The following is a 24,198-nucleotide window of genomic DNA, read 5'->3' on the forward strand; positions in this document are numbered from 1 at the left end:
TTCCACATTACACTATCAACACACTAATGTTTACGATTAGTAGAATGCGATTGATCTCCTAGCGCGTCAGGCGCACTAAATAACACTGCGCTGCTTGTTGTTTAAACAGGATTATTTGAAGAAACCCTAAGAGTTCTTATTTTACCAATTTTCAACCCGTAAAAAAGCCAATGCGATCGTTCATCGGACGCCCCGAGTTTTATGACGAAAGACCAGAGATTCAACGAGAAATTTTTGCCCGAGAAAAAGAGAGGCTCATCCAAGAAGATCTTCTCGAAAAGGATAATATCATAAACATCATCAAAAGAGTTTCGAATGAAGGTGAATTTATGCCCATTTTAACTCATAACAAAGGAACAAAATCATTCTAGCCCTCGAACAACACTGGCAATCTCTTGTTCAGCGATCAGAAAATCCAAGAAATGTAGAAAAATTAAATAAGTTTGCTGATAATGTCAACGCGCTGAAAGCGTCTCGTCGACCAAAAGCAGAAATAGATAGAGCAATCGAAATATATACAAGTTCAAAACGAGCGCTAAATCTTATCTGCGAAGATGCAAGAACAATAAAAGCAGAACTTGATTGGCGGAATAGTGCACGACAAAATTTTTTGTTGGGAAATCAGCCTCCTTCTGAAGAAACCACTCCTCGTCAGAGACAATTTCAAGAGCCGAATCCGCCGATCGATCCACGTGTCCGCCCGGGTCAAAATATTTCCCCGCCGAAGAGACTGATCGACTACAGTCAAGGAGACAACAAGGAGAACAGAGAGGAATTGGTGCAACGAGATCCACCAATTGTAGTTAATCGAACTCGAAACGCAAGCGGAACCGTTTACAATTACGAGCAAGCTCAAGCAGATCCACGTCAACTTCCTCCACGGGCTAATCGAGGGTGGTCTCTAGAGCCGTCATCTGGTTGGAATGATCCTCCGACAAGAAGCGATCAAGCTCTTAGAGGAAAGTCGCCAGATCCACAACAATGGCATAGTCGCAAAAATGACTGGTCAGCTGAGCCACCAACAAATTGGAATGATCCGACTCCACCAGAAAGAACAACTTATCAACAAAGAGAACAAGAGTTGTCTCGGATCGCAGAAGACCAACCACGTAGTCGATCTCCTGAATGGAATTCTCAACGCCGAAGGTCACCAGAGCCTCGTCGTAGGTCCCTAGAACGCCGGAATTCACCAAATCGCGACAGAAAGAAAGGTAGATCGTCTGCGGACTCACCAGAGAGACGGAAATCTCCAAGTCGTCGCCCGTCACGGGACAAAGGTAATTTTTTCCCGCTTCTAACAGTCAGTCTATCATTTATAGAACGAAAAAGAGGATCAGAGCGCCGAAAATCCTCATCGAAATCACCAGAACGACGTCCTTCTCGTGACAAAAGCTCATCTCACACGTCGAAAGAAAGAAGCTCCCGTGAAAATTCTTCCGCTGATAAGCGTCGTGAAAGATCTCCGCCAGCCCGTCGTAGAACCCCTCCTCGAAGGCGCAGTCCTCCCCAAAGCACTCGTTCTCCTAATAGACAGAGAAAGGATCATAATATTCGACCAGTGTCGAATCCTCGCCAAACTCCACCGAGTCAACCTGGTCCGAATAACAATTTACCGATGACTCCGGATTCTCAGGTTCAACAGCTGACAGTTACTGTGAACGAGTTCAGTCCGTTGGGTAATAGTGGTACGATGCCAAGTAGAAGAATGCTGGCAGAAAGGAAGAAACTTGAAGGTGAGCGTCAAGCACTTCAAAAGCAGCGCGAAGAATTGCACAGAAAGAGGCAAGAGTTAGCGCTTTCGGCTAAGAGGAAAGAACACGATTTTCAACGAAAACGACAGGAATCCACGGATAGTGAATCCCCGGAAACGTTGCGAAAGAAGGCTCTGGAATCTCAGAGCATTGAAACTTTGAGAGCCAACGCCATCAATTCCATTTCTAGCGTGAGGAAAGCCCTTCCAAACGAGGGACCGCCAAAGAATGTTTACTCAGTGACCTTGGGTATGAGTGAATCTTCTGAAACATTGCGAAACAAAGCAGCAAATGCTTCTCCTAAAAAACTACCGCAATTTGATGAATCCGAGAATCGAGGCCAAACTGCTTCTGAACCGCGCAATCCACCAAAAAATGACTCCGTGATCTTGATCGACGATTCTGATGACGATAACATGGATATTAGCACCCACGAAGAAGAGCCAAGCCCTCAAGAAATCGCCGCTCAAAAAGCTCAAGAACTTAACAAACGACTTGAAGCAAAAAGAAATGAGAAAAAGCAACTCCAAAAGCAGAAATCTGATGAGTTTATCAAGCGACTAGAACCTCAGCAAAAAGATGCTGAGAAAAAGAGACAGGACGCGTCGGTCCTAGAGCAAGAAGCGAAAAGGCAAAAAGCGATTAAATTTGCGGAAGAAAAAGCCAGGCAAATTGCGAATCAACATGCCGTTAGGGAGAGACAGCAAGAGCTTCAAACAAGAATCAATGCTGGTCTTGCAAAAATGGGAGGAAGCGTAATTGCGACAAACAAGGATAGGGAAGAAATGATCAAAAATAATAGGCTGCAGAGAGAAATCTCAAACTATCAGCATGCTAAAACTGCTGCTCAACTGAGGTAAAACTTGGAAAACAAAAGGGTGTTAAATGAGTCCGTTTAGGATGGAGGAGAGACTGGCAAGAACTAAAAAGTATACTCATTATGCTATTTATTTCAAATAATAATATTAATCAAATAATAAATTATTTGTTATAGTTATTTCTTGGTTTTTTCTATAATTTCAATAACATTAAATTCAGGTTGGCAGAAGAAGGTCTGAAGATGGTTTCCGGAAAGATGCCAGTTCAGAAGAAATTGAGGATGGACATCGAAGCCCAGCTTGCTGAAAAGTCACCTGAACCGACTCCTAAAAAGAACGAGAAATCTTCAGAACCTGCTAAGAAAAAGAAGCGACGATCTCGATCTAGATCTCGTGACCGCTCTCGATCCCGTGAGCGCCGTCGACGACGTCGTTCCCGTACTCGCTCTCGCTCAAGAAGCCCTCGAAGAAGACGATCCAGAAGCCGATCAAGAAGTCCTCGGAGGAGACGAAGATCGCACTCTCGATCAAGATCGCGAGACCGTCACCGTCGTCGCCGCTCGAGATCCCGCTCACGATCTCGCAGACGCGATAAATCCAGATCTAGCTCAGTTCGGCGTGAGCGCTCAAGATCGAAGAAGAAATCTGAAAGCGACTCTCGCAAAAGTTCTGAAAGAGCGACTCTCCGACGCAGTTACACTGAAGAGGAAAAAGAGAAAAACTCTGATAAGAGAAGCGAGCTCTCGGAACTGGAAGAAGTGCCAATTTCATCAGACGAAGATTCTAGCCCTTCTCCGTCGCCAAAGCCATCTAATTTCAACTTCATGTCCGGCCCTCCGCCCGGAATGGGTCCTCCTGTTCCTCCGATTCCTCCGCCTGTGCCTCCTTTTATGCACCCGGCTTTTCCACCATTTGCGCCACCACCTGTTGCCGCTCCTGGGCTTATTCCACAGTTTGCAACCAGAGATCCCTATAATTTCTTGAATCAAATTCCTAATGTTCCACCTCCGAACTTGGAACCTGCGACTGCTTCAGTCCCTGAAAAAGCTCAGGAAAACGTTCAGCCACCACAAGTTGAGTCAGAAGTAAATGCACTTACTGAAGATATCCGTGCGCAAGCCCAAGCTTTTCAGGCAGAAAAAAATACTCAAGATATTGCTGAGCCTGTCGGCGAAAAAGTCACTGACCGAGACTTTTTCCAAAGTCGTTTTATCAGGACAAAGATTGAGGGTGATAAAGTTGCTTTGATTATTCGAGGTCTTCCAGGTAAGAAAATAATGGTTTTGTGTCTTCAGCATATTTCTACTTGAAATATTTCAGGCTCAGGCAAAACTACTGTAGCCAGAAAAATTGAAGAAATGGAGCGTGCGAACGGCAAAAAAGTGAAACGGCTTGATTTTGTCGACGAGTTCAAGGAAGACAAACATGACGTAATTCACTTGATTTTTATACTTTTTTCTATATTTATAGGATCCGGACTTCACCGATTACGAGAAGCGAGAAAAGCGCGAAAACTTTTTCCTAAAAATGGAGAAAGAGTTGCGAAAGAGCAAGTACAATGTCATCATCGTTGAAGACATCTTTGCCCACGTGACTAGCTTCGAAGATTTCTACGCTACCGCTGTCAAGTGGTTTTACAAGGTTTGTTTTGATAGATTTTCCAAGTTTTTTAAACATTCGCTCTCTAGCCATTCGTTATTGATGTTGGGAAGACATCTGAAGACGTTGTGCAGGAGTATTTCCTCAATCAAGAAATGATGCGCTCTCTGGAAATGTGCGAGTACTTCCAGAAAAGCTACCAGAAGACTCCCGAGCGTTTCAACCGGATAATTCTTCGCTACACCTTCGATGTCGAAACTGACATCGAATATGAATCCGGCGAGTGTACTACTGGAGAGTCTTCCCAGGAAACCATAACCGCGGACATTGATCCGCGTAGAAGTCCAAGGGACAGATTGAGCTTTTCAATTGGCCCAGCTGTCCCTGTTCGTAAGTCATAATTATTTTGAAAGTATTGGTAAGATTCTCTGTAACAGTTACGTCTATTTTATTTATCTATTTTCTATTTACTTAAATCATTTTCTAGCGCCAAATTCTGTGAACTTGGACACTTCAAAGGTAATATCTGTCTAATACTCTTTCTGAAGCTTCAAATTTAGTCACACGCATCAACTAGCCTTCCTCCTGGCACTTCACCTATCCCGACACTGGCACCTTCGAGAAGAAAAGAACATGCTTACGAAAATTGAAGTAATGAGAAACAATTCTCTGCTGCTAGTTCTGTCTCATATTCGCCACTGCTATTTTATTTACGTTCTCCTGTAAGCTTATGATAAATTTTAAAAGGATACTGCCATTTTATGTAGCCTACAGGAGAAATAACGGATAATACTCGGATATGTTTACTGTAAACTTGTAAAATAGTGATATCATCACGGCAATACATTGATACATCACCACAAAATTCAAACACATTGTTATTTTTGTCAGGGATTTAGAAAAAATGAGTGATTCGGAAGAGTGGGGCGGGGAAAATGAAGCAGAACTGAGCGGAGACGATGCTTCGGATTATGAAGCACGCCCAGATGAAGCTTCAGAGTCGTACGAGTCGGAGTCTGACTATTCGGAATCAGAACCAGGTCCTAGTAAGAAGCGCAAGAGGGATCGCCCTCCGAAAAGCACAAAGAAGAAAGCTGTTGTCTTCGACAATCCAGACATTTCTAATATACCTTCTTCGGAAGTTAAAAAAATTGAAGGCCTCCCAATTCCTTTGTCGATCTGGGATAAGCTAAAAGACCACCAGAAGGACGGTGTCCGCTGGCTTTGGAAACGCGTTGGCCACGGTCAAGGGGCGATTTTGGGCGATGAAATGGGTCTTGGCAAGACTGTTCAAGTTATTGCGATTCTATCCGGCCTATTTGCCGACAAAACGCTTCACAATATCCTGATTATTGTCCCTGCTACGCTTCAAAAGCAATGGGTGCAAGAGTTTCAAAAGTGGAATACAGCGATCAAAGTCAAAATATTCAACTCTGGAAGAATCAAACCCAATCATGTTTACATAAGTTCATATGAAAAAGTCCGTTCTGATGCATCAGGGCTTTTGGACATTGATTGGAACATGGTGATTTGCGATGAGGGCCACAGGTAGGATAGCACTTTTGCTTTTCGTTTGTGCATTCTCCTTGTTGATTTCAGGCTTCGAAATCCAAAATGCATGACAACTCGCAACATCAAGCGAATCAATTCGACCAAGCGGATCATCCTAACAGGCTCGCCGATCATGAACTCGCTCACAGAACTCTGGTCCCTGGTCGACTTCGTCCAGCCTGGATTGCTAGGAAAACTAGAGGTTTTCTCAGTAGAACTAGCGGTTCCTATTCAGCAAGGGAGTTTGGCTGGTGCTAATCAAATGCAAATCGTGACCGGGCTGAAATGTGCCGAGGAGCTGAGAGCGATTGTCAAGCCTCTATTGCTTCGTCGATTGAAATCAGACATCAACCTCGTCAAAGTAGAGAAATCCGACAACGCGCTGTTCATAAAGATGACCGAGGAGCAAGAAGCAGTCTACAGAAGTTATCTTGGGACTCAACGAGTCAAAGACGCTCTACTAGAGGGCGCTCACTGCTTTGGAATTCTCGCAAAACTTCGGCAGCTGGTCTCGCATCCCTATTTTGTGGGAGATGCTGAAACGGGGAAAATTACCGATGAACAAATTTCTCGCTCTATTAAAAACCCGACAGTTAGTGGAAAGATGCAAGCATTACTCTCGCTTCTGGGTGGCTGGAGAAAGCAAAAAAGAAAAGTGCTTGGTAAGTTTTATCAGAAAATAATAAATTAAAAATTGGAGCACTTTTCAGTTTTTTGCCAGTGCTTGCCTTCGCTAAAAATGATCGTTGGCATGTGCAATCGCAACAATGTCCCAGTTCTGTCAATCTCCGGCCAGACAGCTGTTGCCACCCGCCAAATGCTCATCAATGAGTTCAACGATTCGCCAGAAGCATTTGCGATGGTGCTGACTTCGCGTGTTGGAGGCGTCGGGCTAAACATTCATGGGGCGACTAGAACTGTAATATTTGAACCTGATTGGAATCCAGGACAGGACGAACAGGTACCTTTTCAATGTTTCTTCATCAATAAATAGTTTTTAAGGCTGCGGCTAGAATCCATCGCCCTCAACAAAAAGAAAATGTCGCGATCTACCGTCTAATTACCACTGACAGCATTGAAGAATGGATCTATCAGCGTCAGATCTACAAGCACAGCGTGGCCCAGCATGTTTTATCCGACAAGCACAACGATCAGCGCTTATTCGACAAAGCTTCCATGGCATGTTTGCTCTTTGGCAAGGGAGATACGGCAGAAACGTTGAAAATGATCGGCGCGGATATCAAGATTGACAAAAAGAAGAAAAAGACAGAGTTGGAGAAAGCAGCTGAAAAAGTTGCAGAAGCACAAGAAAGCTCGATTTCAAAGAGCTTGAAAAAGGTCTACAAAAAGTTTCCTCATCTCAAGCCGAAAAAGACAGATACGATTGACGGAGAGAAGATAGAAGGGCTCCAGAGTTCGTCGAAAATCGATGTTGGCGAGAAGAAGGACTACGGGAAGACGGAGGATTGGGTACTAGCGAGATTGTTTAAGAAAGCAGGGTGCGTGATGGACACAGCAGTCGATCAAGCGGCGATAAAACAGGGCACTGGTAAGCGATATACATTTTTGATGAGTTCAAAATAATATTTCTACTTTTGTAGACTACAAAAGAATCGACGAAGAAGCCCAAAAAGTAGCTAAAGCCGCGGTGGCCGCCCTTCACAAGAACCTTAGACAGCCGAAAGTCAAGTCGATCAAAACGAAAGGATCTTCCTCATCCCTCCTTCAAAAGATGCGCCAGCGAAGAACCGTGGAGGAAGAGGTAGAAGCGCCCATAGCCTTGCCAGATAATGTTCTGAAGAAATCAAAGCTGAATCCAAACTACAAATTGGCGAATAATCTTCGCAATTACATCGAAGAGTTTTGGCGAGGGCCCACGAGTGACGATTTAATCGCCAAGTTCGATGGAAATGTAAAGGACAAGGCAGTTTTCAAAGCTGTTCTGAAGCAGATGGCGGTCTTGGATCCGAAAACCAGGCGGTGGAAACTCAAGCCGCAATACGAATCTTAAAGATTTTTCTGTAAATAATCACATTTTTTCGCATTGATCCTTTTTCTTATTGATATTTTTATCACCATGTTCCTCCTAATGATAGTTCCGAGAATATAACTGACTGTAACGACTACAGTAACTGCCACACAAAATATTAATAAAGCTTAAAAAAAAGAATTGACCATTGTAGGATCAGGCAAAGGCGAGTGAAAAGTATTGAAGAAGCCTGGGGTCGAACCAGGGACCTCCGTGTTCATGAACCGGTGTGCTACCACTGCACTACTTCTCCGGGGACTTTGTCCGCCATTCGAGCCAGTTACTATGCCTAAGAGGAGAGGACCTTCTCCCACAACTCCCTAGTAACTGCTCTAACAACTCGTCTTACATATGCCGCCTTGGGTTTTGGTTCTTTGTCTGGTGCCACGGTCCCCAACCGTTACAAGCCTACCAACCCTCCCAACCTTCAGCTTCTCCTGAGCTACTGAGTGAACCTTTGTCAATCTCAGCTTAGGGTTTGTTTTGGCTACCTAGACAACCCACTGTCTTCACCAGTTTGTAGGATCAGGCAAAGGCGAGTGAAAAGTATTGAAGAAGCCTGGGGTCGAACCAGGGACCTCCGTGTTCATGAACCGGTGTGCTACCACTGCACTACTTCTCCGGGGACTTTGTCCGCCATTCGAGCCAGTTACTATGCCTAAGAGGAGAGGACCTTCTCCCACACCATTAATAACGGTCCATTATCGGGGTTTAGTTGGCAGAACCCAGATGAGATATTCTCCAAGTGACGAGGTCGCAAATTATTATTCTAATGCAGTGGTCAGACTTTGAAGCCAGTGACCCGGTGAGCCGGTGGTGCTCAGTAATTCTTAATCTTTTCAATTATTCACATACCATTATTGCAGGCTCCATTAAATGTCAGGACTGCCTCGTCCAAACTTCAACTAACAGCAGCCTAACTTTTATGTTAAACACATGTGATGCTTTTCCCGCAGGTTGAAAAGGTTTTTTCTGACAGATTTTCGATTTCGAAAAAGAGATAAACGCGTATTTAGCTCAGTGTCCCGTACCTGCTGGTTATAATCGTTCTTGGACTGTATCTTGTTTTTCCGATTATTTTGCTTTTTATTCATATGAAGAACTTAATCCGACAATTCATCCGTAAGAGCAATTTTTCGGCGAACGATTTCAGAGCAATACTAATTTTTTAGCTGGAAGACATGTGGAGATAATGGCTATTTGAAGAACTTCGAACACAAAAGAATATTTCAATCCAACACTAGAGAGAAATAAATCTCATTCTGAATGCTTAATTTTTGCAGGGTAGAGTTCTTGCACGGCTGTCAAAAAATGTCTCCATAAAATGCAAAATTAATATTTGTTCGCGGTACTTTTTGTCTTTGGGGGCTTCTGTTGCACCAGAAACAGCTAAACATGGAAGAGAATACTTTCAAGAGACAATTGGGAATCATCGGCGGCATTAGTTTGGCCGCAGGTTCTACTATTGGCTCTGGCATTTTCACAAACCCAACGCTGGTGCTTGGGTACACTGGCTCCGTAGGTGCGAGTTTGTTGATTTGGGCAGCATGTGGTATAAATGCGATCTTGTGTGGCTTCAGTTATTTAGAAGTTGCCTTATTAATAAGGCAATCCGGTGGCACTTACGGAACGGCTCTTTGAATATTGATAATTTTAAGGCGCTTTGTTCGAAAAATTGAATATTGGAAAACTTGTCTATATTCTGAGTAAAGCCTACTTGAGCGTACTGGCACGAAGCATTTGGCCCAGTCCCTGCGTACTTTGTTTGCTGGTTCTGGTCGGTAATAGATGGCCCTGCGGGATTGGTCATCGTCGGACTCACGCTGGCGGATAATATTCTAGCGCCGTTTTACCCCGGATGCTATCCGCCTCAGATACTCGTAAAGATGGTCGCATTCATCGCTGTTCTCCTCCTCTCAGTAATGAATGGCTACTCAGTTCCGCTTTCAAACAAGCTGCAGATCGTAACAATGGCGGGTAAGATCCTTGTTTTGGGCATGATCGGTGGCGCTGGAATCTACAATATCATCATTGGTCAGACAGGGAGTTTATCAACTGGATTCGAGGGCAGCTCAACCAACGTGGCCGACTACGCTGTGGCTTTCTACACTTGTATGTGGTCGTATGGCGGTTGGGAGCGCGTGTGCCAGTGTTTCGAAGAGATCAAGAATCCTAGCAGAAATATTCCAATCATCATTGGCGCCTCGATCTTGCTCACGACGACCATATATGTTACCGTCAATATTGCATATTTTACGGTGATGACTCCAGCAGAGTTTTTGCAGTCATCAGCAGTCGCGGTCACTTTCGGAGATCGAATTTTTGGCTCGTTTTCGTGGATTATTCCCGCTGGAATCGCGCTGTCAAGTTTTCAATAACAACAAAGATAATATCTTTTCGGGCATGAAAAACTTCTATTAGAGTACTCTTGGATCAATGAATGGTATTTGCTGGGCATATTCGCGAATTCCCTTCATCGGAGCGCGAAAAAACCAGCTGCCGAAGGTTTTCTTGGCTTTTCAATTTTCATGTCTCGCTAGACCGTTGTCCGCAAGACTTTTATCGGCCTATGAATATGCAAATAGTTGTCTAGCGTTGACAAGATTATGGTCAATTATTCTCAAATTAAATGCAAATTAAGCATCTCGGTCTAATTTCATACGAGCGAAAGACGCCTCTCGTCGGCCAAAGCTTTCTGCTGATCATTGCGACTATCATGGTGATTCCTGAGTCGACGAATATTGCCTCGCTTATTGATTATGTCTCGCCCTTGACTTGGATTCTAGCGAGCGGAGTGTTTGCTAGTATTTTTGTATTCCGATACGGGGTTGATTTGAAACCGGTATTTTTGGAAGAAATCAAGGTTAACCCTCAAAAGCGCTAAGAAAAAGGACAAGAGGGAATTCCGAGTTCCTCTGGAATGTTTGAAGATTAAACAGAATTAAATTCATTATTCAAACGTTTATTCAAACTTATAAAAGATCATTCCGATTGTCTGAGTATGGGTTTTTCACATAAAAAATGCAGAAAGAGGTTATATTCTTAAAGAACCATTTTAAGCTTGATTACCAACTTGGCATCGATTTTCATTCCAATAATTATGCAGCCAAGGAAAGGATCAATTATGAAAAGGGATTGAGCAAAGAAAGAGCTGCTTGATCCTTTTTGCAGCTTGGAGTACTTGATCGGAGCGGCTGTTATTGCTGCTGGTTATTTGATCTACATTCCATTTTTCTACTTCGATGTCAATTTTCCAGGCTCCGACAAGATCTATGTCTTCTTGCAGATCTTCTTTGAATGCGTGCCAAATGATTTCTCGGAAGAAAAACTTGAGTGAGATCAACGAAGATTATTTTTCAAAGAAAAATTCCATACTACCATTCTTACTGCAACAGAAGGTCAAACACAGATAGGAAATATAAGCGTTAATCGTTTTTTTTTTGTCTTAAACAATTCTACCCCTACGGCAACAATCCTAAATGATTTTAACAAGGAGTAATTGAGCGAGCTCCGCCGGCTGGGCCGTCGATTTCTTCTCCTTTTGTGAAATTATAGATGGACGTACCGGAGGGGAGCCGCGGAGCAAAGAATGCTCCTAAAGGTTGAATAATGTATGTGCTTGATTGGGCTAGAGCCGTTCCGAAAACCAAACACAAGACCGATAACCTCACGCCCTCGGCAATCAGAGAAACCATGAAGCATTATCGGAACTAGAATTTTTGAGTCAGGAGGGACTCGTCTGCCCTGCTATCCGGCGGGTGACCAGAATGGCCGGACCAAGCGGGTGACAAGTCCGCCCTGGCCGGACTGCCCTTCTCCGCAGGGGACTGCGAGTCTCGGTCGGAAATTGCGAAGTGACCTTACAAAATCTTGATCATAAGGGTGTTCCGACAGTGCAGCTTATCTGCACTAGGTTCATTTTTCAGAGGATCAAGAGCATTTTTCTTCAAAAATTTTCAGGAAAAAGGCTATTCATACAAAAACGAATATGAAGATTCCGAAAATCGAGGTAATAACTTCTGAAAATAAAAGTTTCTTCATGAAAACATGCATCAAAGAACATCCTCTTCTTATCTAATTATATATCAGCTGTCTTATGATCTTCTTTCCTGTTTGAATTTTCTTTTAACTTTCTTCCAGCTGATCTTCTGACTTTGTCGGAGTAATTACAGATGCTTCGTTTATGTTTTCACCTAACGGAAAGCTATTTAATTGTTCTGTCCTTCTCGTTCAATCAGAAAGTAAAAGAAATGAGTGAGATATTTTCGAAACTCAAAAAAGCTTTGCCAATTGGTAAAGCAGGCTCAGAGATTTTGCCACATCCCAGTAATCAACGATTCATCTTTACAGTCAGGAGCGTTTACAAAGATAGCGTACAGCTCACTTGTTTTCACCGTGACGGTAAGAATAAGTGTCAGAAGATCAGCTGGAAGAACATTAAAGGAAATTCAAACAGGAAAGAAGATCATAAGACAGCTGTTATATAATTAGATAAGAAGAGGATGGTCTTTGATGCATGTTTTCATGAAGAAACTTTCATTTTCAGAAGTTATAAACTCGATTTTCGGAATCTTCATATTCGTTTTTGTATAAATAGCCTTTTTCCTGAAAATATTTGAAGAAAAATGCTCTTGATCCTCTGAAAAATGAACCTAGTGCAGATAAGCTGCACTGTCGGAACACCCTTATGATCAAGATTTTGTACGGTCACTTAGCAATTTCCCACCGAGACTCGCAGTCCCCTGCGTAGAAGGGCAGTCTGGCCAGGGCGGACTTGTCACCCGCTTGGTCCGGCCATTCTGGTCACCCGCCGGATAGCAGGGCAGACGAGTCCCTCTTACCCCGAATTTTTCAATAGATAGAGATCTAAGAAAAAAAGAAGAACCAACAAACAATGAGTCTTACCCTGACTTTGCACTCGATTTCAGGGCTGAAGGGACATGGAGACAGGGTCGCAAAAATTACGTTTAGAGGTAGAATTCTTGATTTCTTTGGTTATTGAAAATTATGTTTTTCCGAAGAATTATCTCATTCAACGAGATTATTGCAAAATTGTGGCGCTGACGCTCTTTTCGGGGAGAAATTCGAATGGCCTGTCGCCTCTGATGTCCAAGATGGCGATGTCATCGAAGTCTGTCTCTACAACAGTCTTGTTTTCGGCCGAAACAAGGTGGTTGGTCGATTTGTCATGGTCCTCCAAGAAGTCGTGAAAGTCGGCTTCCTTGAAGTCTCCGAAACGCTTCTAGACGATAATAACTGTGCGTTACAGGCAACAATCAGGTGCGTCTCCGCAGACTGCAAGTCACAGTTTTACGCGCTCACCCGGCTTTGCATAATTCATTCATTCAGGTTGACGTTGACTTACTCGGCCCCAGATGGCACCGTTGGTTCGTGGCAAACCGAGGAGTTCCGCCCATCTGGCCGGCCAAACTCGGCTTTTGAGCTAGACGAAGAGTCAGATGCGCGCTCACTACGGTACTTATCTAATTACACATATCTATCTACCTACAGGGCTCTTCGTCTTGCATTAAAAATTAACACCCGAATTGAATAATGCACGCAAGGCCGGATCATTGATGATCCTTCGAACACTTGGCCCGTTCTTTTCTGAATTCAAACAAACATTCTAACAATTACTGTAACGGTAGATACTTATGCTTACTATTACTAGCTCCGATACTGGTGAAAACATGCCTTTAATCCGCTCGCGAACAAGCGACGCTCGGTAAATTTCGCGTTGTGAGAATTTTTACTAACATTCAATAGCACCAATTTTTTTTTCTTTTCAAAAAAATCACATGATTAGTGGTTCGTCGAAAAACTCGAAATCGGGGCGACGGGCTTCAGCTCCAAGGTTTACTTTTGTAACTAACGTCTCTTCCATGATTTCATTTTAACGAATTCATTTTACTCAGAGGGCGCAAGAGAGTGCTCTTCGAACTCGGATTAAAAAGGCTTTCTCTGTGGTATTTTTTTAATTGAATCTAATTAAAAATTATAAAATAATTCTTTAATGAAATGGTTAAACGCAGAGAAAGTATAAAAAAAGTTTCATGAGTTTTTCGTCGTTTTTTCTCTTTGTTACTCGTTGTTCTGAACTGCTGATTTCACCAGTTACAGATGCTGAATTTTTATGTTACAGTATCGCTATGTCAAGCATCTCGGGCTTGAAAAGGTTACGTAATCGGAAAGCTTCGCACGCCGATATTCTTGAAGAGGGATCGCTGAATGTTCCAGCCAGGTAATTTTTCGCCGCCGAAAAATTACCGCTTTTCCACATCATCTAACATCTATCTGTCCGGGCGCCTTGAAAACAAGGTCGTAGTAGATGTCCACCTGTCACGAAAGTGAGTTGTTGTGTTAAATAATTCAACCGAGAGAAAAAATGAAGGACGAGCTCGATTTGATGCCGCTTATTGCCGCTAATAATAAAGATATTTGTGAGAATCGATCGCCAATTGTCAAGTCTAGGAATGAGTCTCAAAAATTTTGAGTCAAAATAACCCGAAAATGACAAGTTAGAATTAATTGAAAGTCTCGAACGAAGATCGTCCACATTCTTTCCCGCATGCGAAGCTCAGTCTTCAGAAAATTTACCCCCGCTGAAAGGCGTCACATTTAAAACTAAATCTACTAGGTCCAAAGGGCTGATGAAGGCCATCGGGCTGCAGAAAAAGCAGCGCCCGGTAGACTCACGAGAATCCTCTAACCGCGCTTCAATGCACGTTCTTCCTAACTCTTCCCAGGACAGGGCTAACCCTAACCATAACTAACAAAAAAATAATCTCTGCCGAACTCAAGCTCTAATTTTGAAAATTTCTATTCTTGGCGAGTCTCCAGCACTTTCAATCTATTATCGTTATTCTCCAAATTAGCCGCAGAAAGCCGATAACTGCGATCCCACCTCATTTGCAGCAGCAGCGTCAATTCAATTTCGGCATCGGTCAATGCTAATTCAACTTGAATAAAAAGCTCTCTCGACCTGATTTTTTTCTGAGCGCTATTCATTATTCATCCTACTAAATCATAAACCCATTTGCCGATGCCGCAGACAGATCCCCTAAGCGATGGACAGTCAATCGTTTCGAATAATGTCATCACGGAACCATGCACGAACAAACGCTCAAAGCCAGAGATGGCGTCCGAGAGTCAAATCGGACTCAGGAATAACCAATTCCAAGTCACAATTACTGTCATTGAAGCCCGTCAGCTGATGGGAACGAACATGGATCCAGTGGTGGAAGTTAAAGGAAAAGTGATAAGATATCAATCGCTGATAGTACTCGTCACTTACCAATTTTTTCATTTGAAAGATCAATTATTAACTGCCGTTCTCACTCATTACAGTCGGCGACGAGTGCCGTTTTACATCACAAAAGTCCTCCACGAACTGCCCTTATTACAACGAAGTATTCGTCTTTGATTTCAACATACCACGCGGCGTGTTTTTGGACAAAATGGTGACGTTGACGGTGTTGCACTCAAAGAATATGCTTCGAAGTGGAACTCTCGTGGGCCGCTTCAAAATGGACGTCCGAACAGTCTATGAAGGCTCGGTTCACTGAATATTCAATTTTTCTGAATCTTAATCTTGAGTTAATTTGAACTTACACTGAACCATGTTCAAGCACCGGATCATCAATTCTTTCATCGATGGGCGATTTTGACCGACGGAAAAAACGCCGCTTGCAAAGGATATTTGAAGATGGACATCTCCGTGTTGGCAAAAGGCGATATGCTCAGAAGCATCAAACCTACTGATAATGACAAAGAAGACGACATAGAAAACAATCTTCTTCTCCCTCATGGAATTACCGAACGAGTAATGGCGCGATATTATTTCCGCGTCTTCTACGCCGAAGGATTGCCGAAAATGTCCTCCGACACGGTCGGCAAGATCAAGTCGGTGATCAAGGGCGAAAACAGGGATCTGATCGATCCGTATGTAGAAATTTCCTTCGCTGGGCAGAAAAGAAGGACTTCAACGGAACATACTTACGAAGCTCAATGGAATGAAATGCTGCAGTTTACAGAGCTCTTTCCAGCTCTTTGTCAACGAGTTCAGGTAAAAGATATACTCATTTACGCCTTGCTCATTATTCGATCTTTCAGATCCAAGTTCGAAACGACGGGATGCAAGACAGCGTCATTGCCACTCACTTTCTGGACATGTCAAAGATCTCCAATCAAGGAGATAAAGGATACCTGCCAACGTTTGGCCCGACGTACATAAATTTATACGGCTCTCCGCGAGGTTACTCTGTCACTGGCGAGCATGGAGAATTGAATGATGGAATCGGAGAAGGAGTTGCTTTCCGTGGCCGATTAGTAGTTGCTTGTCATATTGAGCTGATCGACGAGGCAGCTGATGACAATGCAATGGAAGATTCTGATGATGAAGCAGAGCCGAGACCGATTCAAAGTCTCTCCGAAAACAGTCTGGGAAGAGTAGAAGAGTTCTTCCTCTTTACAACTTTCCTCGAAGCATCAATGATCGACAAAAAAGCGACTGATAAACCGATTAGCTTTGAAGTATCGATTGGTAATTATGGAAATGTCGTGGATGGAAAAAATATTCCTTCAAAAAGTGATCGTCAAAAGGACGCTGATGACGATCATGATGATGCTGACACAAAAAGGACGAGTTATCCTATCTTTAATCACTTATTCAAATAAGCTAGAATCAAACGAATATCAAATAACAACCAATTCGACCATCAGTTTTTTAAGATTAAAAAACTGAAAGATATAGAGTTAAATAAATAAATTTATTTCATATCAAACGAAAAAAACTAGAGCTCAGTAGATCCGACTGAAGAGGGGGAGATTCGAAGGTTGTCTCGTGGGCTCACTTCGCCCCAGACGGAGGGCGACACTTTTCTAAGTCCCAATACTGGCCAGGCGGCGATCTTTTGCCAGATTGACTAGAAAATATTGTTTTTATATTAAATTTTGTTTTTTCTTACCTTTGGCTCCGAATTTTCCCGAGGAGTCTCGACTGGCGATGGAATCGTCATCTCACTGACAACAGTGCGGACCGTAGATGCTGACCATGGTCGAGTGACTGGCGGCAATTCTTCTAAATTGAATTTCATAAAGGATTATCTAATAATTTTACCTGGGATGAATGAGAGCAGCGAGTCCAAAATTTCAGCAGCGATTTCCTCCTTTTCACGATTTTCATCGTAGTTCTTGGCGAATGGCGTAAGCCGGAAGCTCTTAACGGACGAGAAAGATCTTGCGCTCTTAGGCCTCTCCTGCTGTCGTCGCTTTGTCGCTTTTTTACCCAAGGGCAGCGGCTTTCGGAAAACCGTATCGGTGGCCCGAGCGCTAAAATAATTATGAGAACTTTCAACTTTTTAATATTTCTTTGCAAGAAACTCTTACCTAGCCAAAGGCACCATGGGAGGACCCTCTGGTTCGTCGTTGGTCCCTGCTGAACAGATCAGAAATTTTTTCATCCTCTTCCAAAATTTTTTGGTAGCTTTCATTTTTTGTTGATAAATGTTCTGAAGATACAGTTAAATTACAGTTTAAATTATGGCCTACAGTCTTTTGACTAAAGATAACAGGGAAATTGGAGAAACATGCTTACTTTAGATAAGAAATAGTCGAACTGATTTGAAAATGATAAAATGGTCGGGATGTCAACAGACGTTCTAGAAACACTTTATTAAAAATTTTAATAACTCGGTCCACAGTCTTATCAGTCAATCGAACATGTCGGTTCATTCATTTTCCGCAGAAGCTGCTGCAGATTGCCGTTCTACAACTCCTTCCATGCGTCCATTAACAAACGACAAACAATATTATCATATGCCTTTCAACGAGCGTAAACCGTGTTGCTATGTCACTTCTTACTGGCACGATCACAAGCGGCGACTGTACAATACAAACTTGTTGGAGCGCGTTTGCGACAAGCTGAGGGAAGGAATAGACGATGTGGAAGAAATGACGAGGACTGAACAAGAGCATCCCGAAAGACGACTCAGAGCGGTAATGGACGACCTTGCCAACGGGACTGCTACGTATCTCAGACTTGTTAAGTCGGCTGGAAATCAGACAGGAATGAGTTTCAGATAATATGAGCTACAGTCAAAACGCACAATTCCGGAACGCACAATTCCGGAGATTTAGGGGTGAGCCGAAAAAATTTTGAATCGCACAATCCCGGAGATTTTCGAAAAAAAATCGAACTTCGGGCATTTTTTAAGAGAAATACTGGGAATCTCAGCTTGTGTTTTTGGATTTTTCATTTTTTTCTGTAAAGAAAATGTCCGTTTTATGAAATCTTTGCTTTTTCATCGCATTTTCAAAGGAGGAAACCTCGAAAACTCGGTTTCAGCCTCGAGGTTCGGCCATAGTGAGCTTGACCCCATAAAAACAGATTTTTTGAGAGGAGAAAAATTTTTTATCGAAAATCCGCACAATTCCGGAGATTTTGCCATTTTCGCTGAAAAAAAGTTCCGGAATTGTGCGTTTTGACTGTATATAAATTTCGATATTATTCAATGAACTTTATCCCTCCTTGTTGTCATCATCAAAACTCAATCTCAGGAGCCAGCGCAGTTGGACGCACTCGCCTCGACCGAGAACGTCAGCGTCTATGTCTCCGCGAAATCGAACGAGTATCAAACGAAGCTGCGGCTGTCAGAAAAGTTCGAAAGTCAAATCTTGACGAAAAACTTGCCCAGGCGAATGACTTGCTCGTTACGCTCAATAAACTAATGGCAGAGCCACAAGACTCTGTTCCAGACATCATTATCTGGATGCTTCGAGGAGGAAAGCGGCATGCTTTTACCAAAATAAGCGCTCGGCAAGTTTTTCATTCAATCGTTGAGGAAGAGAGTGGGAAACATTGTGGGAAGATTCAAACTCGCTTTCTGACCCTTCCTGGTCGCAAAGGACTTGGAAGTTCTGGCTGGACAATTCAAGCGAAACTAGAAATTTACATGTGGTTTGGCCTAGCGAAAAACAAAAAGACTACCTCAGAGGCCTTCCAAACGGTTACGATCTTCCACCGGGACTCCCTGTCGGAGTCCCTCCTCCATTTATCATTTACAAAGACCGACAACAATTCGTTCTTCGCAGCCATCTTTTCCAAGGCAGAGGGCTTATTGCTGCGGATAGCTCGGGATTATCAGATCCTTTCGCAAAGGTCATTTTTTCAACATGTGTCGGAAGAACACAAGTGATTGATAAGACCCTCTCACCCACGTGGGACGAGATGATTGAAATGACTGACATAACAATGTATGGAAAAGCAGAAGATTTCCAAAACGATCCGCCGATGGTCATTGTCGAAATTTTCGACCAAGACGAAGAAATGTCATTTCTAGGGCAAGGCGGAAAAGAAAAAGCGGAGTACATTGGGCGGTTGATCGCCAAACCAGTTGTAAAAATGGCCGGCGATCCATACGACAAGCCGAATTTCCCACCAACTTTGGACTGGTATCAAGTTTACAGAGGAACAGTACGAGCTGGTGAAGTTCTAGCCTGCTTCGAGCTTCTCCAACAACCAGTCGACTCAAGAACTCTTGAAAAGAAGCTGTGGAGAATCTGGTGCGAGTCAAAAGGTCTTCCCATGAAAGAAAACGACATAAAGGTTGTCGACAAGAGAATCACAGAACAGGGCGTCTGCGTCTCCGTACCTCGCGGAATCCGACCGATTCTAGCACCTCATCGCGTTGAAGTTCTTTTCTGGGGACTCAGGGACCTCAAGCGCGTGAATTTGATGGCAGTCAATCACCCACGAGTCGAAGTCGAAATCGCGGGAAAATCGATTGAATCAGAAATCATCGAGAACTACAAGAAAAATCCCAACTTTAGCATACCTATTAAATTTATCGAAGACGTCGAGCTTCCCGACAATCAGTACTTATGTCCTCCAATAACGATCAAGGCGAAAGACACGCGAACATTTGGCCAAGATATTCTCCTTGGAACTCATATCATTCGGAATGTATCCAAATTTTTCTACACGTGTCCGCCCAAACACTCCCTTGCTGCTGATGAGGCAAGTTTAGTCATTCAGGGATCAATTCACGAAAGTCAAAATGTCGCGGCAAAAGAGACAAAATCAGCGGTCCTTGTTCCAATCGACGAAGATTCAAAAAAAGATGACGAAGAAGAAGCCACGGACGAAGTTGCGCTCGACTGGTGGAGCAAGTACTTTGCCTCAAAAGGTTGAAATAGTTTATATTCCCAATCTAACTGTTCTTAGAAACGAATAAAGCGGACAAAGCAGAAGCCGAACAAAACGCAGAACCTGCGTCTGATGATGAAAACGGCAACAATGCTGCGGAGAACTCAAAAGATCCCCCTGTAGATAGTGAAACACAATCATCAGCTAGGTTCTTACTCGACAATTATCTATATTCGTTTGTAACGGATCACTTTCAGTAGGTTTAAGATTTTCAAAAATTCAAAAGACACCGAGAACGTCAAAACTGAACCGGCCTTCGTTGCCAAAGCCACCTGAGATTCAGTCAGACCCTGATTTTGAGGGAGCCAATGTTCCTAATGTTGATGAGGAACCAGAGGAAGTAAGATTTTTATTCTAAACACTAACTCTCCTGGGTGAAATCTAACCTTGCACAAAACACTAACAAAAACTCTGCCTGAACCTATGAAACAGTACCTAACCACACAAGCGGTGATAACAGTACTAAACCTGGTGCCAAAAAGCTGATTGCTGGAAACATCATGTCTGCGGTCCAGAAAGCTCAGCGCTTGACTCCTTCGCATCGTCGTAAAAAGAAATCTAAGATCATCGAAGAGCTCAAAATATTCGACGCAGAACTTGAAGCGCAACCTGAATTCAATGGCTTCACCGATTTGTTCCATTCATTTGAACTCTACAGAGGAAAGGTAAGACTTGAAAGGCCTCAAGGACAGTCTCATAGTTAAAAAATACTGAATGAGATAATTGATAGACAATTCACCTACTATTTAGACGCGAGATGAAGTAAGTTAATCTTTATTTATGCATGTTATATTTACCCGAGATACAGAGGAATTCTCGAGGCACCACTTGACAATTCCTATATCTTTCAATCAACCGCACTTTTTTATACGATCTTTCTCAATGATTTTTCCATGTTTCTGACTTTCGAAAAGGCTCAACTTATTTCAGATGTCCGATGATGGATCAGACGAGAACCGAGTCGTGGGAGGCTTCAAAGGTGGCTTTAAAATCTATCGCATGCCTGTTCCAAAGGATTCTGAGCAGCCTTGTCCAGTGAATGGAATGTTCAAAGGTTAGCTACCGAGTTTTAGCGCTTTCAAAACTCTTTAGGGCTTCCTTCAAATGAGCCGATTCATGTCCTTTGCCGTGTATATATTGTACAATGTAACGATCTCCATCCAATGGATCCAAATGGAAAGGCTGATCCCTACCTAAAAATAACTCTCGGCGGAACTACCATAAACGACAAGGATAACTACGTGAGCAAACAGTTAAATCCCGTCTTCGGGAAGTGCTTCGACATCGAAGCCACATTCCCTATGGATTCTCAGCTATCAGTTCAAGTGTTTGATTGGGATTTGCTTTCTGGAGATGATCTTATTGGTGAAACAAAGGTAATTCAAGAGATTTGATTTAAATTGACAATCTTCAGATCGACCTGGAGAACAGATTCTATTCAAAGCATCGCGCTACTTGTGGCTACAGTCAAAGATATGCAATCTTCGGCTATAATCAGTGGAGAGATCCACAAAAGCCGACGCAGATTCTAACAAAACTTTGCAAAGGTTCTTAATCACAAAACCTCTCTTTTAAAAACTTAAATAGAAGCGAAACTGGATGGTCCTTACTTTGAAAATGGAAAAGTTAGAATCGGCAAAAGAACATTCACTGGCCAGCAAGAAATCGAAGACGAGAATGGTCTAAGGTAAAAATGTTTATTCTTAGCCATTTCTATGATTATTTTAGGAAAGCCACATCTGAGCATGCCGCTCTGATCGCTCTCAAAAACTGGCATGACATGCCGAAAGCTGGAGTGAGCCTTGTTCCAGAGCACGTAGAATGTCGAGGACTCTATAATCCAGAAAATCCGGGCATCGAGCAAGGAAAGGTTGAGATGTGGGTTGATATGTTTCCGATGGACATGCCTGCACCCGGTCCGCCAGGTGACGAAATCTTGCCTGATGGTTTTGTTGATGATTGCTTTAGTCGATATTTCACCGCGAAAGCCGAAGAAATACGAACTGAGAGTAATCATTTGGAACACAGATGAAGTCATTTGTGAAGACGACGATGTGTTCACTGGCGAGAAAATGTCAGATATTTACGTCAAAGGCTGGATAAACGGCTTGGATGAGGATAAACAAGAGACTGACATTCACTATCGAAGTTTAACGGGCGAAGGCAACTTCAACTGGCGTTTTATGTTCCCCGTGAGTTATTTACGTAGCCTCCCTGCCAACTTGAATTCACGTTTTTACGTGAATTTCACACGAAGGGCGTAAATCATCAACCCATCAAAATTGCCAAGTATAATTCCACAATATTGCTACGTTATATGTCAAATGCCTGCGTCAGTTAATCCAATGCACAGCTTTTTTAAAGACCACCGTATGACAGACTCATCCTTTTGACTTTTGATGCTAATCTCACTCGTAAAAATATAGAATGCTTAGGTTTGCCAGAGTTGAAAAAATATGTAATTGCGTCTTTCTAGTTTGATTATCTCGTCGCCGAGCAGAAGATAGTCGTCTCGAAGAAGGAATCCGTCTTATCATGGGACGAAACAGAGTTCAGGCTTCCAGCAAGGCTGACGTTGCAAGTGTGGGATGCGGATCACTTTTCTGCCGATGATTTCTTGGGAGAAATGGTTCTTGATCTCAATGCAATGCCAAGAGGCGCTAAGACAGCGAAAAGTTGCACTGTAGAAACTTGTACGCTAGAAAACGGAAATATTCCTACTGTTTCGGTATTTAATTTTCAATTTTAAATTTTACTTGAAGCCATCATATCTTAGCTCTTCCAACTGCGGCGTATAAAAGGTTGGTGGCCATTCCTGCGGACGGATGAAGCAAACCCGACTGGTGAAAAAGAAGTTACGGGGAAGGTTGAAGCAGAAATCCACCTCATGACCTTCGAGGAAGCTGAAAAGGCCCCAGCTGGTCGCGGTCGAGAAGAACCGGATCCACTTGAAAAGCCAAACCGCCCTGATACCTCATTCGTGTGGTTCATGACCCCACTCAAATCCATTCAATACCTCATCTGCGTCCGGTAAAGACAGTAATTTTTGTTTTGTCATGTTAAATTTTGATGCATCGATCAAAATTGAAAAATGTATCTCGTTTGTATTCAGGTTCAAATCGTTGTTGATCAAAATCATTATTTTCGGCTTGATTGGGTTGTTGCTTGGATTGTTCTTGTACTCTGCGCCCGGATTGATCATGCAGAAGATACTAGGATAGGGTCGAAATGATGACCCATTTTATGTGATGTATCTTTCCTGATGAAGAAGGAAATATACTCTTATTTGTGATTTTTAAAGACCCGAATCTCCAGGAGTTTAACGCTCTCTTAACCTGTTTATTCTGTATTACGAATTCAGATTCAAATGGTGGCTCATCAAGGGACTCTGTTTCTTCTTAGTCCTGCTCCTTTTCGGCCTGTTCCTGTACTCTGCGCCTGGACTCATCATGCAGAAGCTTCTTGGAGTTTAAAATGTTCAATGAATATGCGCTTTGTTTTATTTATATAAATCTTTTACATTCAAATAAAGAACAAGTTGATTCTTGTCGAGAACAGACACATAAATAGAAAAGTGGTTAGACGTTCATCATTCCACCATCGACGATGGAGTCGCGAATATCTTTCATGAACCGAGCGAAATCGAGAATTCCTTGGTTGTGATCTTGTGCTAGCAAATCCACCTGAACGATTCTATTCATACTTTCAAATAGGAAATGATACTCACACTGTCGCAGGATTTGACAACTCTGAGGGGCGTCTCTTCCGTGATGAACTTGAAATCTTCAGTCATTCCGATGACGTTTACGTATTCTGTCGAGTAGGCTCGTCGGTAGTCAGCTCGTTTTGCCAGTGGAGCGTTTCCATCGAATGCGATTGTGTACTATCAAAAGTTTAAGAAACAGGTTGATTATTAATTAAATGATAGACATAATATTACTGTAAAAAATTACCTTTACAAGTTCTCTGACATGCTTAGATTTCTTATCAAAGAGTCCCATGAACACTAGCAAGGAGAAGAATGAAAAAGATGTGCTAATCGAGAAAAGCTTTCCAGATTGATTCTATGCCTCGGGAGGTCGTATTTATATACGGAAAGTTCCACAAGATGGCTCCACAGTAGGGCCTCCAAAGTGACGTAAGGTATTTGCCATTTTAAGTTTTACGAGACATTTCCAGAGCAGGCACATTTTCACGTGAACAATAGATGTTGTAAACAAGTTTGTGTAAGAGTTATCAATCGTC

General features: G+C 42.8%; 5 protein-coding genes across 6 annotated transcripts; 3 read left to right on the forward strand and 2 right to left on the reverse strand.

Moving 5' to 3' along the window:
- Positions 1 to 42: 42 nt before the first annotated feature.
- On the forward strand, positions 43 to 7,888 carry LOC145701672 (uncharacterized). The gene is made up of 15 exons (XM_081778886.1): positions 43 to 321; positions 372 to 1,277; positions 1,320 to 2,607; positions 2,651 to 2,680; positions 2,790 to 3,835; positions 3,890 to 3,999; positions 4,040 to 4,210; positions 4,258 to 4,558; positions 4,656 to 4,687; positions 4,729 to 4,779; positions 5,019 to 5,716; positions 5,768 to 6,381; positions 6,430 to 6,680; positions 6,722 to 7,268; positions 7,321 to 7,888. The coding sequence occupies exons 1-15, from the start codon at positions 171 to 173 to the stop codon at positions 7,728 to 7,730; spliced, it is 6,606 nt and encodes a 2,201-aa protein (XP_081635012.1). The 5' UTR covers positions 43 to 170; the 3' UTR covers positions 7,731 to 7,888.
- A 1,255-nt stretch (positions 7,889 to 9,143) lies between these two features.
- LOC145701673 (b(0,+)-type amino acid transporter 1-like) lies at positions 9,144 to 10,723 on the forward strand. Its single transcript, XM_081778887.1, has 4 exons — positions 9,144 to 9,270; positions 9,471 to 10,105; positions 10,170 to 10,253; positions 10,390 to 10,723. The coding sequence occupies exons 1-4, from the start codon at positions 9,144 to 9,146 to the stop codon at positions 10,630 to 10,632; spliced, it is 1,089 nt and encodes a 362-aa protein (XP_081635013.1). The 3' UTR covers positions 10,633 to 10,723.
- A 1,919-nt stretch (positions 10,724 to 12,642) lies between these two features.
- On the forward strand, positions 12,643 to 23,496 carry LOC145701674 (otoferlin-like). Its single transcript, XM_081778888.1, is given in 24 exon segments — positions 12,643 to 13,028; positions 13,098 to 13,223; positions 13,965 to 13,989; positions 14,267 to 14,500; positions 14,800 to 14,989; positions 15,087 to 15,299; positions 15,377 to 15,813; positions 15,861 to 16,392; positions 16,426 to 16,501; positions 17,450 to 17,820; positions 18,318 to 18,725; positions 18,728 to 19,933; positions 19,972 to 20,101; positions 20,161 to 20,293; positions 20,373 to 20,618; positions 20,884 to 21,007; positions 21,046 to 21,329; positions 21,368 to 21,500; positions 21,541 to 21,640; positions 21,682 to 21,878; positions 21,922 to 22,145; positions 22,430 to 22,681; positions 22,730 to 22,983; positions 23,315 to 23,496. Coding segments are annotated over 24 exon segments (6,393 nt in total). The 3' UTR covers positions 23,427 to 23,496.
- Positions 16,499 to 17,251, reverse strand: LOC145703305 (uncharacterized). 2 transcript variants are annotated; one of them, XM_081780649.1, is made up of 4 exons: positions 17,136 to 17,251; positions 16,867 to 17,078; positions 16,715 to 16,824; positions 16,499 to 16,672 (listed from the first exon to the last, which is right to left on the reverse strand). In XM_081780649.1, exons 1-4 carry the CDS (start codon positions 17,237 to 17,239, stop codon positions 16,541 to 16,543), a joined length of 558 nt encoding a protein of 185 aa, XP_081636775.1. In that variant the 5' UTR covers positions 17,240 to 17,251; the 3' UTR covers positions 16,499 to 16,540. The 2 variants fall into 2 exon arrangements, with proteins under 2 accessions (XP_081636775.1, XP_081636774.1); XM_081780648.1 differs by having other exon boundaries at positions 16,715 to 16,827.
- Positions 23,437 to 24,099, reverse strand: LOC145703306 (uncharacterized). The gene is made up of 3 exons (XM_081780650.1): positions 23,907 to 24,099; positions 23,681 to 23,836; positions 23,437 to 23,636 (listed from the first exon to the last, which is right to left on the reverse strand). The coding sequence occupies exons 1-3, from the start codon at positions 23,952 to 23,954 to the stop codon at positions 23,532 to 23,534; spliced, it is 309 nt and encodes a 102-aa protein (XP_081636776.1). The 5' UTR covers positions 23,955 to 24,099; the 3' UTR covers positions 23,437 to 23,531.
- Between the last annotated feature and the right edge of the window lie 99 nt (positions 24,100 to 24,198).

This window comes from Oikopleura dioica, chromosome PAR (genome assembly GCF_907165135.1).
Source record: "Oikopleura dioica chromosome PAR, OKI2018_I68_1.0, whole genome shotgun sequence".
NCBI classification, from domain to species: domain Eukaryota; kingdom Metazoa; phylum Chordata; class Appendicularia; order Copelata; family Oikopleuridae; genus Oikopleura; species Oikopleura dioica.